The following is a 17,501-nucleotide window of genomic DNA, read 5'->3' as shown; positions in this document are numbered from 1 at the left end:
TACTGATTTAAAATTATTTTTAATGTATTTTATTTTGCACAATTCCCGAATATTCCATACTTTAGTGCTACCACGCATAATTCCTTTTGCTTTTGAGGAGGGTCCCGCACAGACGGGCCAATACCTAACACTACATTGTTCAGTCCCTACTGGTGATCTGCCATTAATTATTAAGTGGACATTGAATGACCGTGTAGTTAGTGAAGAGTTAGGTATTACCACAATGATGGTTGGTCGCCGCAGCAGTGTCTTGACAATAGATTTTGTTGACCACCAACATGCGGGAAATTTTACTTGTCATGCCGAAAATCCGGCGGGTGTGCAAACATTTGCAACGGAACTCAATGTTTATGGTTAGAATCGGAAGAATTTTTTTTAAATTTTTATAAATCGATTGATATCATATCGATTGTATGTAATGCAATGCACTGAAAGTATACTTTTAGTAGCTTTCTATATTCTTTCCTCCATATCTGTCGTGGCAAAATTAACACTTTTCTATACAAAGTAATAATAATGCAGTATAATAACTAAATATAGTAGAAATTAACAAATATATATTTAACTTAAAACTTGAATACATTTTTATATACAAAAATTAAGTTATCATAATTTTATAAATTTATCTAACTTTACTTACCGAATAATGAAATTTTAGATAAAATTTGTAGGTGCTTGGAAAATTTTTACTAAACAACGTAACAAACTTTTATATCTGAGATTCTAAGCATGTAAAGCTGTAAGCCATTATCAAAATAGCACGTTTGAGTAATCACAACTGAACTAAATATTATAGAAACAAATTTAATGATTTTATGACAGATCTAATTAGTTTCGTAGAATTTCTAGAATTAATTCAAATATTATTAACCCAAATAACATATTAAGAATAGTCCTAATAAAAGGTTTTGTATATCTTTTGGGGTGAATTAGTAAGATGCACTGTTATATTGATTAAATGATTGTTCCAAAATCAAATGGATTCATAACGCCATTGTTTACTGCGACCAAGCATGGGTCTATTGTTTTCTCTCTACACTTTTTAAACTTGTTATTTTAATAAAATAGCGGATTAGATTTCAAGTTGAAGTAGTTCATCATTTTAATAAATTATAACTATTCACTAGAACTGTCAATCGTGCTTAGTAAATATAAAGTGATGTCGTGGAGCGTCACTTGTATTTGAAGAAATGTTCATGAAATGTAGTTCATGAAATATTTTCCTATTATTGGAATACCTTCCTTTATGAGTATATATTAAAGCAGAGTGATATGTTATATATACTTTCAGTTCGAATATAATGTTGCCTTTCATTTCATTTTTCAAGTTATATGGATGTCTCCCATTTTTCTGAAGTGCTGTAAAAAAAAAGAACCAAATATCTGATAGAAACATAATATCTGTTTGAATAAAAATATTTTATCAGTAAAATAGTGAAATGAACTTATTAAAATCTTATATTGAAAAGTTTTTTTTAATCCATTCTCTCATTCTTCTCAATTATTTTTAATATTTCTGTTAGTTTTACTTAAAATTGCACCATTTTCCGCCGGTGCTGATGCATTCTTTCCCGGTGATTTCTTTACACTACAATGTTCTATTATACATGGAGATCATCCATTGCTTATCTACTGGTATTATAATGATCAGAAATTAGATGAAAGCTACGCTGAAATGTTGGGTATATCGATTTCTAAAATGGGTTCACGAAGTTCTGTATTGACTATCGAGTCGGTACAGGGTGCGCATGTTGGCAATTACACATGTTTTGGGAAAAATGCTGCTGGAGTAACAAATCACACAGCACAACTAATTGTTAATGGTACAAGCATACCAAATGGCTCTTTAAATACCAACATTTTTAATAAAAAGCCGTTTGATTAATTTACATAATTATTATATGCTTATTTTTATAATATTTAATAAGTTTTATTTATTAAAATCCTCTTTAAAAATTTTTTATTTGTACAATAAATTTAGTGCCACCAAAACTTGCGCCACTCCCAACAAACGCCGATTCACCACTGTATTTGGGTGATTACTTTCAACTGTCATGTGCAGTGGTGCATGGTGATGCGCCCTTTAATATAACCTGGTACTACAATGATGAACCGGCCAATTTAGTTGATGGCATTACAATATTAATGCATAGCAAGCGCAGCAGTTCATTGAATATTGAAAGTGTGCGCGGTGAACATGCTGGCAAATATACTTGTATGGGCGCAAACCATGCGGGGTATACGTTAGTTTCCACTAATCTAACTATAAAGGGTTTGTTTATTGATTTGCAGATTACTTAGTTTAGATAGTTTAATTTTACTGCAGTAAGGTATCTTTGTGTATTTAACTCATTTGATCTTCAACATAAGTATGTGTGTTTGTATGTCAGCATAGTGACTATGAGATGTACTCTTTCGTAAATAACTATTAAATATTATATATATTTAGGCGCTTAAGCTGTGTGAATTAAATATTTTTACGCTATGTTGGTGTTAAGGTGCGGAACATGAACTATTTCATTGGCTATGATGTATGTATCAAATCAAGGTGCAGGCTAACAATTTTTAATACTCCTAAAAGTGTGCAATATTTATATTATTTGCTTATATTATATTTAAACTATTTCGTTTTTAAATATATTAAAAACGGAAGCAAAAATAATAAATAATAAAATTGTATTTATTTTAATTTAAAACATATTTAGTTTTTATAATTTTTCTTTTACTTAAGCATATTAATATTGCATACTTTTAAGCGTAACAGGATGTTTGGTTAATCACGCACTTTTTAATTTTTCATTCATGGGCACATATGAGCACTATTAACTGCTAATATTTATGATCCCTTCCCCGCATATGTAGAGCTACCACAAATCGAGCAATTTAATTTTAACTCCAATGGTGTCAATGGTGGTCAAGCTGTACGTGTTATGTGCATGATAACTTCAGGTGATTTACCTATTGATATCTATTGGCTCAAAGACGGTCAGCCATTATTGCGTTCTATTTATCATAAAATCGACGAATACACTCTTATATTGTCATTGCGTCAGACCACAATTAGTGATTCTGGAAACTATACATGTGTTGCAAGTAATGCTGCTGGTGTGGCCAGTAAATGGTCACAACTGAAAGTAAAGGGTATGAGGTCAAATTTTTTTTGTAGTTTATATTTTATGTACTAAATTTAAATTTGAATTTAAAAATTATTTTTCAAAATATAAGTTGTCCCATCTAATAATTTTATTTGATTTTATAAGTAATCTGTAAAAGGTTGCTCGGACATGATTAAAATGCGGACTATGTGAGCAATTATATCATCCAGTTGATTTCTGATTTAAATATTAAAGAGCCGAAATCTATTGAGATTTTGAGATTTTCAGATTACATTACTCTAATACTCTTTATTTTTCTTCAACTATATTAAAAATTAAAAATAAATCCTTTAACCGAAATTCGCTTAATTCAAAATCTCAAGCTTTCATTACAAATATTTTTAATTAAAACATCACATTTTTCTTAAAGAGCTGCCCATACTGGCCGATCTAGCACAATCAGCCATTATAAGTCATATGGGTGAATATGTGCAGTTAACATGTATAGCGACAAAGGGTGATCTTCCTCTATTATTCCAATGGTATTTAAATAGTGTTAGTCTGCAAAACAATATTGCTACTGTGGCTAGTGTAGGGGAGCACACTAGCCTTTTACTGATCAATAATGTAACGTCCGACCATGCTGGACTCTACAAATGTGAAGTCACCAATAAAGTCGGAAAGGTTAACAAAGTGGTCACGTTAATTGTGAATGGTAGGCTAAAACTTCAAAATAGTTAATAATTTTTTTTCTCTTTTGTAACAGACACCTTCGTCTAAACTCAACACCAGTATTTTCTAATATTTCTCTCTTTTCAACAGTTTTTATTAAAAAAAATAATAAATTAAATTTTGTAAAATACTTATTTTAACAAGAAAGGAAAAACACTTCGTACGTTTAAAAACATTTAAATATCTTTTTTATAATTAAATATAATTAAACTACTTGTCTAACGTTGATTCAAGCGAAACTTTTAGCTACTGATGAAAAACTTTTGTATATATAAAATATAATCGAAAAAACCAAATATCTAACAAATTATGGCAACAGCACTCCAATGAATCATTTTTCAATAAACTAAAGTTAGTCGAAACCTAACCATAGTTAAACGAATTCAAATATTTAACCAAAAACATTTAATTTAATAAATTCGATGGCAAAACAGCTCAAATTTTGCATACATTATCACTACCAAGGCACAAAACACTACAAAACACGCACAACTAAATTATCACTTATCAAAATATACAACAAGAACACACAACAACCAACCAAGAAACCATCTTGCACTCTACTAAAAACAAATGCTTGTATGTAGCACACAGTTGCTAAACAACAGCATAGCTTATATTATATATGGCTTTCGATATTGCTAATATTTTAATTTAATAAATTTTAAATTACTTTAATTTGCATAATTTTTGTTCATTTATTGTAAATGATTTAATTTAAGTTGATTTAAGGCAGCTAATATAATATATATAATCATTTTTGCAACTCAAAAGAATCAATTTGTCGTACTGACTTGAAAATTGAAGAACATAAATGTGCGCAGCAAATAAGTCAAAAACACAAAATAGCATAAAAATCTTATTCAGTCATTTCATCACACCCTCACTGCTACAATCCTTGAGTAACTACGTTAATATACCAATGCAACTACTAAAACTTGCTAATACTTTTGTGATGGGTTAGAATATTATATGCCAGTGAGAAGCATATCAACCATTCACCGCATAAAAATGAATCCCATCTAATCCTGTCCCATCCTTAAACATCCTCTCTTTATTATATATCATTTTCATTAAAAACCTCATTTGTATATGAACGAAGTCTAACTATTGTTGTCTGGTATGGGTTAAAATTATTACACTAAAATATTCTTACTCATATTTCCACACCAGGCAACACTTCGTTTAACGCATGCCTAAATATACTATATACATATATATAATCAAATAATTAAATTTAAGTTTTATTATTTTTAATTTTAATTAAACACAGCTTTCTGTTGTCCTTGTTAAATTTAATTTGATTAATATTTGTTTGTAAACGCTTTTTTGTTGTAGTTCGTACCAATTTATTAATGTAAAATACATATTTACAGAAATATTGACGTTACTTTTGAAATAATTATTTCATTTAATCAGTAAAATAAGTAAAAGAAATAATTAATAATTAATTTTCTTATAATAAAAGAAATTATATTTTGATAAAGTAAATAATAATAATCAAACGATTTTTAACAACATTTACTATAGACACTAGAACAGAAATTATTATAGTCAGATCTCACCTACATGTGGGCATTCTTATGTTTAAATGAAATACAATTTAAACAACGACAGTCAAAGTACCAGCTATACACACAAAAAACGAAAACATAAAAGTGAATAAAATAAAATTTAATAAAAAATTGAATAAAATTTTGTAGGAAAAAACTTCATAAACCATTTCAATATTAAAAAATACAATTGTAAAAAAGAATGAAATAAAAGAATTATTACTTTTTGCTTTTCAGAAAAAACAATATATTTTCACTAAAAATATAGTGATGAATAAAAACACTATCAAATTTTATAGTGTATATATATAGTATATATATATATAAAATAAATTATAAAGGTAGATAGACAAAAGCTTTTCTAATTACTTTTTTTCCACCCATATTACACATATACCCATCTGAACGCATTCATAAATGCGGATATTTGACGAGTTTCTATATCGTCCAAATATGTGCTATAAAGATCTTTAAATATTAATTTAAATTCACTTTTCAAATAGGTTTTATAGGTTTTTGTATCTAGGTTTTATATCTCATAAAATAAATATTATAAAATAATGTACAGCAAGGTCAACTTATTTCAAGTACCGTCTTCCTTGTGAGAAATATTTAAAACATTATATTTATACGTTAGACAACAGCATTATCAGCGAGAATATGTGTTCTTTAACTCTAAGTCAACATATCTGCTGTTAGCATCTTTCGTTGAAAACAGTCGAATATACCAAACCGAACAAATTACTCAATACATGATTTTTCCTCCTTAAAGAAGGTTTTCTTGAAGATAATATCATTTAAAGGCTATATGAAATAAACCCAATGGAATACATATCTTTATAAGAGACTTTTGTTAAAAATATTATAGATGTATAAAGACATATAAAATTAAATTCAATATTAGCAAATAAAAAATAAAATTTACTAAATTTTAAATTTAGATACTCGCAAGGGATAGTTACAAAAATAAGATAGTAATATAGATTTAAGAAAACCCAAATAAACAAAAAAAAATCAGATGTATCACATTTTATTATAAGAAAATAAAAATTAAAATAATAATTCAAATAATTTTATTGATAAATGACTTAATTATAAGCAGAGTAATATCTTACCTCACATCAGTATTTCTGTAAGTACAATAAGGAAATATGAAATGGTATTATATACATGAAAATAAAAACAAATGTACTAAATTTTAAATATCCATTTCATATATCCTTCTGTTGATCCGTCCATCCGATTCAGAGTTTTTACTCTTCTTTCCGCATGCAAAAATAATGTAGAATATCTTAGTCTCCGTAACAATATACTAATTCATTATTTTTTCTATATCCTTTATTTAATAAATGGAAATTAAAACAACAGTACCACCAAGATGGATTTTGGAACCGACTGACAAAGCCTTCGCACAAGGATCAGATGCGAAAGTTGAATGTAAGGCTGACGGTTTTCCAAAACCACAAGTGACATGGAAGAAAGCAGTTGGTAAGTCATACGAAAAATTACAAATTATATATACGAGCATATACTTTTATCATATATTTTATATTTTTTATCATATATTTTATTATAAATAAACTAAGCGAAATAAATTGTTTAAAGCCTCATACTATTAATTTATTTAGTTTTAACTACTAATAACTTCTTTTAATTTTTTTTGACAATATTACTTTACCATAAACAACCACTGTACTATTGTCAATTAGTTTATATTGTACATTAATATTAGTAAAAATAAAATCAAAATTTACTTTATCAGGTGATAGCCCTGGAGAATATAAAGATCTTAAGAAAAACGATAATATACGTGTTGAAGAAGGCACTTTACACATCGATAATATACAAAAAACTAATGAAGGTTACTATTTATGTGAAGCTATCAATGGTATTGGATCTGGTCTATCAGCTGTTATTATGATCAGTGTACAAGCACCACCAGAATTTACTGAAAAACTGCGTAATCAAACTGCACGCCGCGGCGAACCTGCTGTCTTGCAATGTGAAGCTAAAGGCGAAAAACCTATTGGCATTTTATGGAATATGAATAATATGCGCTTGGACCCCAAGAACGATAACCGTTATACTATACGCGAGGAAATTCTTTCAACCGGTGTTATGTCAAGTCTTTCAATCAAACGCACTGAGCGTTCCGATTCTGCTATGTTTACTTGTGTTGCTACGAATGCTTTCGGTTCCGACGATGCTAACATTAATATGATTATACAAGAAGTACCCGAAATGCCATATGCCTTGAAAGTTTTAGATAAATCTGGACGATCGGTACAATTAAGCTGGGCACAACCCTATGATGGTAATTCCCCACTGATCCGTTATATCATCGAATTTAAACGCTCTCGTGCATCTTGGGATGAGATCGATCGTGTTATGGTACCCGGACACACAACTGAAGCACAAGTACAAAAACTCAGTCCAGCTACCACATATAATATTCGAATTGTCGCCGAAAATGCAATTGGTTCATCTCAATCATCCGAAGCTGTAACAATCATCACTGCCGAAGAAGCACCTTCTGGAAAACCACAAAATATTAAAGTTGAACCAGTCAATCAGACTACACTGCGTGTAACTTGGAAACCACCAGCGCGTACAGAATGGAATGGTGAAATTTTGGGATACTACGTGGGTTATAAACTATCAAATACTAATTCATCTTTTGTTTTCGAAACTGTTAATTTCTTAACTGAAGAGGGCAAAGAACATAATTTGGAACTCAGTAATTTACGCGTTTATACACAGTACTCGGTCGTTATACAGGCGTTTAACAAAATTGGTGCTGGTCCAATGAGTGATGAAGAGAAACAATTTACTGCTGAAGGCACACCCAGTCAACCACCTAGCGACACTGCTTGCACAACTCTAACTTCACAGACAATACGCGTTAGTTGGGTTAGTCCACCATTGGAATCTGCAAATGGTGTTATCAAGACATACAAAGTTGTATATGCCCCCAGCGACGAGTGGTATGGTAAGTGATTATATACTATATTTGTTTTTTTCCCGTATTTAATACTTTTTTTTAGATGAAACCAAACGCCACTACAAAAAGACTGCTTCCTCTGATACCGTTTTACATGGATTAAAGAAATACACCAACTATACAATGCAAGTTTTAGCTACAACTGCTGGCGGAGATGGTGTACGTAGCGCACCCATACACTGCCAAACCGAACCTGATGGTAATATTAAATTAAATTAATATAATTATGTACAATGTTTTCTACATATATACATACAATGCACTTACAGTACCTGAGGCCCCCACCGATGTTAAAGCACTAGTAATGGGTCATGCTGCTATTTTAGTTTCATGGCGTCCACCAGCACAACCCAATGGAATTATACAGCAATATACAGTCTATTCGAAAGTTGAAGGAGCCGATGGAGAAGCTAAGAGTCAAAAAATACCACATTATCAAATGAGTTTCGAAGCTACTGAACTAGAGAAGAATAAACCTTATGAATTCTGGGTTACCGCTAGTACCAATATTGGCGAAGGTCAACCTTCAAAAAGTATTGTTGCTATGCCCAGTGATCAAGTTCCAGCCAAGATTGCCTCATTCGATGACACATTCACAGCTACTTTTAAGGAAGATGCAAAAATGCCTTGTTTGGCTGTAGGTTCACCACAACCTGACATCACATGGAAAATTAAGGGCATCGAATTCAGTGGCAACGATCGTATGCGCATTTTAAATGATGGTTCGCTGTTGATAAAATCTGTTAATCGTCAAGATGCTGGTGATTACAGTTGCCATGCTGAAAACTCGATCGCTAAGGACTCCATAACACATAAGTTAATTGTTTTAGCGCCACCACAATCACCTCAAGTTAGTCTCTCAGCCACAACAACTGATTCGTTGACTGTTAAATTGAAACCACATGAAGGTGATACTGCTCCACTTCATGGATATACTCTGCACTATAAACCAGGTATGATTCTAATGTTAAAATTGTTTTATATTTTCTGCATTAATGTTTAATATGCCTAATAGAATTCGGAGAATGGGAAACTGCGGAGGTTTCTGTTGATGCACAAAAGTTCTCTATTGATAGTCTACTGTGTGGGTCACGTTATCAGGTGTATGCAACTGGTTTCAATAAGTAAGTTTTTGAATACGCATAAACCTATTATCGATATATCATGTTTTGATTTCTTTGCAGTATTGGTGCTGGTGAAGCTTCTGATATTTTAAATACACGGACCAAAGGATACAAGCCAAAATTACCAGAAAAATCACGTTTCATTGAAGTTTCCTCTAACTCGGTTTCATTGCACTTTAAAGCATGGAAAGATGGTGGCTGCCCAATGTCGCACTTCGTGGTAGAAAACAAAAAACGGTATGAATGCCTAAAAGCTGAATATCTCTTTAAAAACCACATCATTATTAAAGATTCTATTTATTCTTATTCTATTATGATTGTATTCCAATTTAAATATTTTCTTAGTGACCAAATTGAATGGAATCAAATATCAAATAATGTTAAGCCTGATAACAATTATGTTGTCTTGGACTTGGAACCTGCAACCTGGTATAATCTACGCATCACAGCGCATAACTCAGCTGGTTTCACCGTTGCTGAGTATGATTTTGCTACATTAACTGTAACTGGAGGTATTTATGATCTGTTTTCCAATTAATAAATTGTATATAATGTTTTATATATAAATTATTTTCTATATATAAAAGTGATATACAAAATATTAACTATAATTTCACATTGCTTTTGTACATAAAAACTACGTAAAGAGTAGGCAATGTTAGGGGCTGTCAAAATAGCAAAGAAAATAAATTTTTAAACAAATAAATATACATAAGTATGTATATATGTGTATATAAAATAATCATAATGTAGATAAAGTATTAAGTATAAATAATCTGTATAGCTCACAACATTGCCTACATACAAATAACAAGAAATTGTTTTACGTTGAAAGTAAAAAACTCTAAGAGAAAATAGCCACGCCTGCTTTTTCTGTATATAAAGTTTGATTGAATATTTTTTATAGTGTATCTTGCTTTTCAAATATTAAATATAATTTAATTATTGTTTTTTTATTATTACAAGTGCACTTTCGTTTAAGTTTCAAGTATTATTTTTTACGCTTTTTCTCAAATGTTCAGTTCAATTTTTTACAATTGGCCAATTAATGTAATTAAAATACTAAAAATCTTATAAATATAATTTATGATTTTATACATTTTTAGAAAATAGTTGCAATGAATCGTTGTTAATACAAAAAAAAAAACTTAATAGTTTTCTTGCGTAAATGCAATTTGTTTTTATCCTCAATCCCCGAAATTACCACCAAATCACAACCAAAATCACCTTTATCACACAACGAAAGTAAAATAGCTAAAGCAGCATTTTGTAGTTAAATTAACAAATCAAATGTATTTAAACTTATTATTTTATCATTTATTAATTAGTATAAAATAGTTTCTTTATTTAAACTTTATTTACTATTTATTTCTGAAAGTAAAGTTTTATGAACCAAGTTTATTTAACTATATACTCGTATATAAGATATATGAAATATGCTAAATCCTAAATCAAAGTAAAAAAATACATAAAAAATGTATTGTGTATAAATATTATAATATTATAATTTAATATAATACATCCCATATATATTCATATAAATATATAAAATACTGAAAATCTGTGGAGACCTTTGTTTATATTGATATAGAAATGCTTAAAAGACAGCTAAAAAAAGAAATGTATACAGTCCTTAAAATGTAAATATATGTCAGCAAATTGTTTGTAATTTTATACTATGTATCCCTTGTATATTTGTAAGGAATATCATAAACTTAATTTTATTATTTAAATCGTATATATATTATAGCTGCTAAAATGTGTAATATGTATTTAAAAATAGTTAGTTTCGAATTAGAAAATAATGTGTGTATTAATTATTGTAAAAAATAGTGACTGTGACAACTAAGTTAAAATTAAATTATTTATTTAAAAATATTATTATAGATTTTAAATTGGTACGTAATCAAAACGCGATCATCAAAAAATATATTACAAATTGATAAATTGATAAAAATGTTTGCAAATGAAGACTGTCAATATCATTCAATTGATTTGCTATTCGAATCATTCAGTGAGTACGAATATACGAATTTAAATCGAATAGCTCTAAATATTTGTTTTTTGTCAATAGTTTGTAAATAAAATTGAGATATGACTGCATATTTACACTTACCTTGTGATCAAAAAAGAACTTATTGACGGGAACTGTGATTCCCGCGCTTATCCAATCGATAAATTTTTTTATTTTCACGCTGGCAAAACTATTATACACATTCTGTCAAAGTTTAACGCATATCGTACGATTAGTTTTTGTTTAGCGTCGATACAAAGAAGTCGAAAAATGGTCTATGGTCTGAAAACGCGTTCCTCGCAATGACAATTTGAGTTGGGGGAAGAGGAAAAAGTCACACGGGGCCATATCTGGAGAGTACTGTGCTTGGTTAATGATATTGGTGGAGTTTTTGGCCATAATCTGCTGCTTTTTTGAATGAAATTCAGCTTTTTTGCCACCAGCCGAGAAGCAAAGGGTTTCAAACCCAAAACATCAGTTAAAATGTGTTCGGCCGATCCATATGAGATGTCTAACAACACTGCAATCTCTCTAATCGGTTCACAACGATTTTCCAACACGATCTGCTTCGCCGATTCAATGTTTTCTTCAGTAACAGAAGTTGTTGGGCGGCCAGGGATCTCATCATGGTATAAGCTTGTACGACCGTGTTTGAACCTTTTAAACCATTCGTATGCTCGTGGTTGCGACACACACAAATCACCAAAGGCCTTTTTTAACATTTTTTTAACAGTTTCGGCACACTTGAATCCATTTGCAACACAAAATTTGATGCACGCACGTTCTAATTTTTGATCCATTATAAAAATCGCCACACGAAAATTTTTCGACTTTTTGTACAGACGCCAAACAGGAACTAATCGTACGATATGCGTTAAACTTTGACAGAATGTGTATAATAGTGTTGCCAGCGTGAAAATAAAAAAATTTACCGATTGGATAAGCGCGGCAATTCAAAAATAGGCCTTTCGTGCTTTTTTGATCAGAATCTATATACACCTTTCTTTTACATTTTGATAATACATTAAGAACCTAAACCTGTTTTCCTTTATTCATCTCTATTTCTTACTGACATCAATCCATCCCACTTTCTATGAGGGAGCCTCTCTTATATTTATGGCGCCTTCTATAATACCGTACACTTCAACTGATCGGACTTTAAAAGTTAACCTTTTTGTTTTGGTTGTCAGATAATTAGATGTACTTTACTAGATCTAGTAGTTAGATAGTTAGATAAACTACTTACTAAATAATAAGTTTTTTAAATTAATATCCTTCCTGAATATATGACTCTTTGACATTCCGTATCATTATTCCGTAAACATTATAAACGAAACTTTTTATTCTATACCAATTTTTTTTTAAATACTATGTTCCTAAGACCTATAAATATCAGTTCCTAAGGTTTACGAACTTTGGCACAAAATACTGGATTTGCCTTCATTAATTATTTTTGTTAAAGTTAACAAGTTTTTGGTTGATATTGACAAATTACTCTGCGACAAATTTGTATAAACCCTTTTCAAGCACAATAAGTACAGTGTCGAACAAGGCTTATGCCCTTCAAGGATATTCCCTACTAGCCAGTGGCGTAATTACAGGGAAGCAACTGGAAGCAACGCTTTCGGGCCCCCGAATTTAGGGGGCCCCACTATAAATTTTTGTATTCATTGTATTTATTTTTAATAAATTCTCAAAAGTGGGACGAAACGTTTTTTGTTGGATTAACTTCATATTGCATTTTATAAAAGATACGTAAATTTTAAATTTAAAGTACATAATATGTATGTACTTCAAATAAAATATTAAACCTATTTATAAAATAAAAAAGTTTTTCTAAGAAAAATATGTGTCTTAATCGAGAGACTTATATGGAAGCTATATCTAGATTTAAACCTATTTGAAAATAATTTTGTACGTTGTCTTTTGCAAATATCAGTACTGTATACACCAAATTTCATTTGAATACCTTTATTAAAAACGGAGAAACCTCATATCCGATTGTTAAGTTTATATCACAGATACAAGAAATAGACGTCCAATTTCAATCAAACCAAATGGCTCCCGAAAAGTATGTGTGTAAAGTTTCGTTCGAAGAGTTCAAAAGCTGAGAGAGTAGTTTGAACTGAAAAAGTATATATATATTGTACTGATATATACTTAATGATATTTCCGACGTTTCCTTTAATGCGTTACGAAAATCTTGACAAACCTTATATATCCTTTTCACATTTTTTCGTGTAAAGAGTATAAAAAGAGGGGCGTCTTACTATGTTGGTAGGGGCCCCTTAGTTAGAATTTGCTTACAGGCCTAAAAAATGTAGTTACGCCACTGCTACTAGCAATATGTATAAACATTATTTTGAAAAGTAAATAAATTCTTCTTGATTACTGTTAACTAGACATTTAAATTTTCTTTACATAAGAAACTTATGCTATAAATATATGTATTGTTTGGTGTCTGTAATATTTAAAAATAAGTAATTGTATATATTTGAATGGAAAACATATAGGTACTAATATGTTAAGTAATATTTAATTAATCATATAAAAATTTATCCAAACTGAAACTCAAGTAAAATATATACTTCAAATGAGTTAAACCGGATTCGGAGATTGGAACGCATATTCTATTTTTATTAGATATGGACAAAACAACTTAATTAATCAATAACATTGTGAACTCATTCGCTAACTACATCTACTAGTACATGAATTCCAAAATCGATGGGTCTACGACTCAGAATTACTACTCTCTAAATTAATAAAGTAGAGATCAGATTACTAGCATTAAAGCACACCAAAATAACACAGGATAACAAAACAAACACAAAAACGTATCAAAAAACGATGATGGACTCGAATCTATAAACAGTAAAAATGGTGAATGGAGAATGGGGAATGAAGAATGGCACTATGATGGCTGTATGACCTATATTAACAAGTATTAGTATGCATTTGTCGTTAGCACAAAATACAGCTCGTTTAACTTGTAAAGTAGATTTGGCAAGTAAAATAAAAAAGACCGGAGAGAAAAGTACAAATTTTAGTTTCAACTTTTCTGCATTAAATTTAAAAAAAAAAAACTATTGTAAAAAAGTAAACACGTTATTATATTCATAAGAAATTATTTTTAGTATAAAATAACTTGGTTTGTAAAACTTAAACTTAAAATAAATAACAAAATTTATTATATTTTAGTTGTTATATCATATTTTTATGCATTTTTATTAGTTTTTATATTTCGTAAATCAAATTATTAATTAGCATTTCACCGAAAAAATCCAACGCATACAATTTTCATTTTATAAACCAGAATTTAAATCAATTAATTAATAGTTAAAAATTTAATTTTAAAAAAATTTTAAGAAAAATATTAAGCAATGAAATTAAATTTAAAATATCAAATTAAAAATATATACAAAAACACTGAGAAAAATCAGTGATTGAAATTTGTACCTGCAACAACCAAAGGATTCAGACGAAGAATCATTCGTTCATGAGGAATATGAAATTTGAAAATGATCAAAACAAATAAGTTTATTTCGTTTTTTAAATTAATTTAAATTTTACATTTTCATTCATTTCAATTTAGTTAATATTAGTTTATATATAAATTTTATATATTTATAAATTATTAAATTTAGTTTTTGTTATAATTAAAAAGTTCGTTCGCTCGTCATTTCAGAACATCAAAACTGATTTTTGTTTTTATGCGTTTTTAATATATAAAGACTAATTAAAAAAATAATGATAATGCTAAGGAATGTTACTAAAAATTACATACTCGCATAAAATTAATTTTGATAGTTAATTAACTCAAACATATCTATATATATTTATCTTGTTAACGCAGTTACTTTGCTTTAAAACTAATTACATATAGAAATCTAAAATTAAAATAAAATTTTGGCATATGAGTTAATTTAGTTTCTTTTTGATATTAGCTGAAAACGATGAAATTTATTTAAACCAATAAAAAAACAAATTGCATTTAAGTACGATAATTAAAAATATTTTAGTACATATAATATTTTATAATATTAATTCAAAATTACATACATATATGCTTATGCGAAGTTTTTAAAAGTTTCTAGAAGTTTTAATGCTTTTTATCTCATAAAGTATATATAGCTTTTAATAATCTATCATTTACAAATTTTGAACAACTAATGTATGAATCTTTAATATATTGTAAATATACCTCTTGTATATATAAATTGGATCAAATGTGTCTGAGGTGAATAAATTTCCAAATCTTTTTCTTCTTTACTTATTATGAACGATGATATTATTAAGTATTTTAATTTTACTGATTTAAATTTTTTTTCCACTTATAGTAGAAATAAAAAAAGTTGAAGATGTCTTAAGTGACCTCACTTAAAAAATTTTTGCTTATAGTCGGTGCTTATAGTAAGCATCACTGAGGGTTTCAAATATTAATCGAGCTGAACAAAACTTGCGGTATTTTCTTATGTTCAGGTATGCAAAATACTCATACACAGCGAACCTCATGAAAATGTTTGAAAATAATATGAAATATTGATGTTGTCAGTATAATGAAATCGGGTAGTCATATGATGTCATATTCGCATTCTTCTCAGTTAATGAAAACGCATTTGTCATTTAAAATGACATAGTGAAAACAAGGCATAAGTCAAGTAATTTCGAACATTTAAAGATTTCGATTCGATGGCGAAGTAACACCTCGCTATATTCGCATTCTTCTCAGTTAATGAAAACGCATTTGAAACACCAGTCAATTATAATTGTCATTTAAAATGACATAGTGAAAACAAGGCCTAAGTCAAATAATTTCGAACATTTAAAGATTTCGATTCGATTCGATGCCGGAGTAACACCTCGCTATATTCGCATTCCTCTCAGTTAATGAAAACGCATTTGAAGCACCAGTTAATTATAATTGCCATTTAAAATGACATAGTGAAAACAAGGCGTAAGTCGAATAATTTCGAACATTTAAAGATTTCGATTCAAATGTTCGAATTCAAACATACTCGAGTTTCTTCAACACGCGACCATCTAAAAAAGTGCGCCAACAGCTATTGTAGCTGTTGTTGCATGGGTAGTAGTTATTGTCTGTTGTTATTGTTGTAATTATATTATCTTCTTTCCTTCTTATTTATTGTCTTTATAAGATTCATTTTTTTCTTATGTTATTTGCCTTGGAAGTATAAAAAGACCTTAGATGTATTTAAATATCAAATTAAATCCGATTCTTATTGAGTTCACAGTTCGACTTTAAATTTCTTTGAATTTTTCTGAAATTTTCTTTCTTTCTTTTTTCTGAACCTAAGGACGTCTGCAATATTTGTATTTAATATTTTATAACACATTTTTATATGAACTTCTTATGTTTTCCATTAATTTGAATCATTATCACATTACTTATACCATCATTTTGAAAATAACATTCAGACAATTTCATCACATATGTTTTCTACATACATCAACACATTTTATATCAAAACACTTTTTCATGGCTTTCGAATATTTGTTCGAATTCATCTCCATTATTATATACTTTATGAATAGTGTAATACTTAAGGTATTATTTTAAATTTAAAAACTTCGCTTATAAGATTACATAGATCATTACATTTTTATATCATAAATAATATAAATAATTATTAAAAATATTATTGATCAAAACTAACTTAAATAATTTTAGTGAATAATCTTATTATAAAAGTTTTATATGTTCTACCATATATATAAAATAGTTATTTTTCTAATAATCTACACTAGTTTGCCTGTTATTATTGTTAATATCACGGTTCTTTAAAAAAATTTTTAACTCTATTATAAATTATTTTATACTGTTAAAAATGTTTGTTCGAATTAATTTTCAATTTTCGACTTAGTTTATGTTACTATTATCGTTCTTTTGTAAATTTGTGTATACGTATTTTCGAAATATGAGGTACAAAGGTAATGTTCGAAATTTCAGTTAAAAATTTA

At 28.9% G+C, this 17,501-nt stretch overlaps 1 protein-coding gene across 1 annotated transcript in view; it reads left to right on the top strand.

Moving 5' to 3' along the window:
* LOC119682666 (Down syndrome cell adhesion molecule-like protein Dscam2) overlaps nucleotides 1-17,501 on the top strand; it is a 93,511-nt gene that overhangs the window by 57,576 nt on the left and 18,434 nt on the right. Inside the window, exons 7-14 of the mRNA XM_038096156.1 lie at nucleotides 1,982-2,272; nucleotides 6,749-6,868; nucleotides 7,143-8,369; nucleotides 8,425-8,580; nucleotides 8,651-9,334; nucleotides 9,397-9,505; nucleotides 9,566-9,742; nucleotides 9,851-10,017. Coding sequence (XP_037952084.1) covers nucleotides 1,982-2,272; nucleotides 6,749-6,868; nucleotides 7,143-8,369; nucleotides 8,425-8,580; nucleotides 8,651-9,334; nucleotides 9,397-9,505; nucleotides 9,566-9,742; nucleotides 9,851-10,017 — 2,931 coding nt within the window. The remainder of the gene's footprint in view (nucleotides 1-1,981; nucleotides 2,273-6,748; nucleotides 6,869-7,142; nucleotides 8,370-8,424; nucleotides 8,581-8,650; nucleotides 9,335-9,396; nucleotides 9,506-9,565; nucleotides 9,743-9,850; nucleotides 10,018-17,501) is intronic.

This window comes from Teleopsis dalmanni, chromosome 2 (genome assembly GCF_002237135.1).
Source record: "Teleopsis dalmanni isolate 2A chromosome 2, ASM223713v2, whole genome shotgun sequence".
In the NCBI taxonomy this organism is placed as follows: domain Eukaryota; kingdom Metazoa; phylum Arthropoda; class Insecta; order Diptera; family Diopsidae; genus Teleopsis; species Teleopsis dalmanni.
Note: the sequence above shows the minus strand (reverse complement) of the source record. Positions and strands in the feature narration are given on the sequence as shown.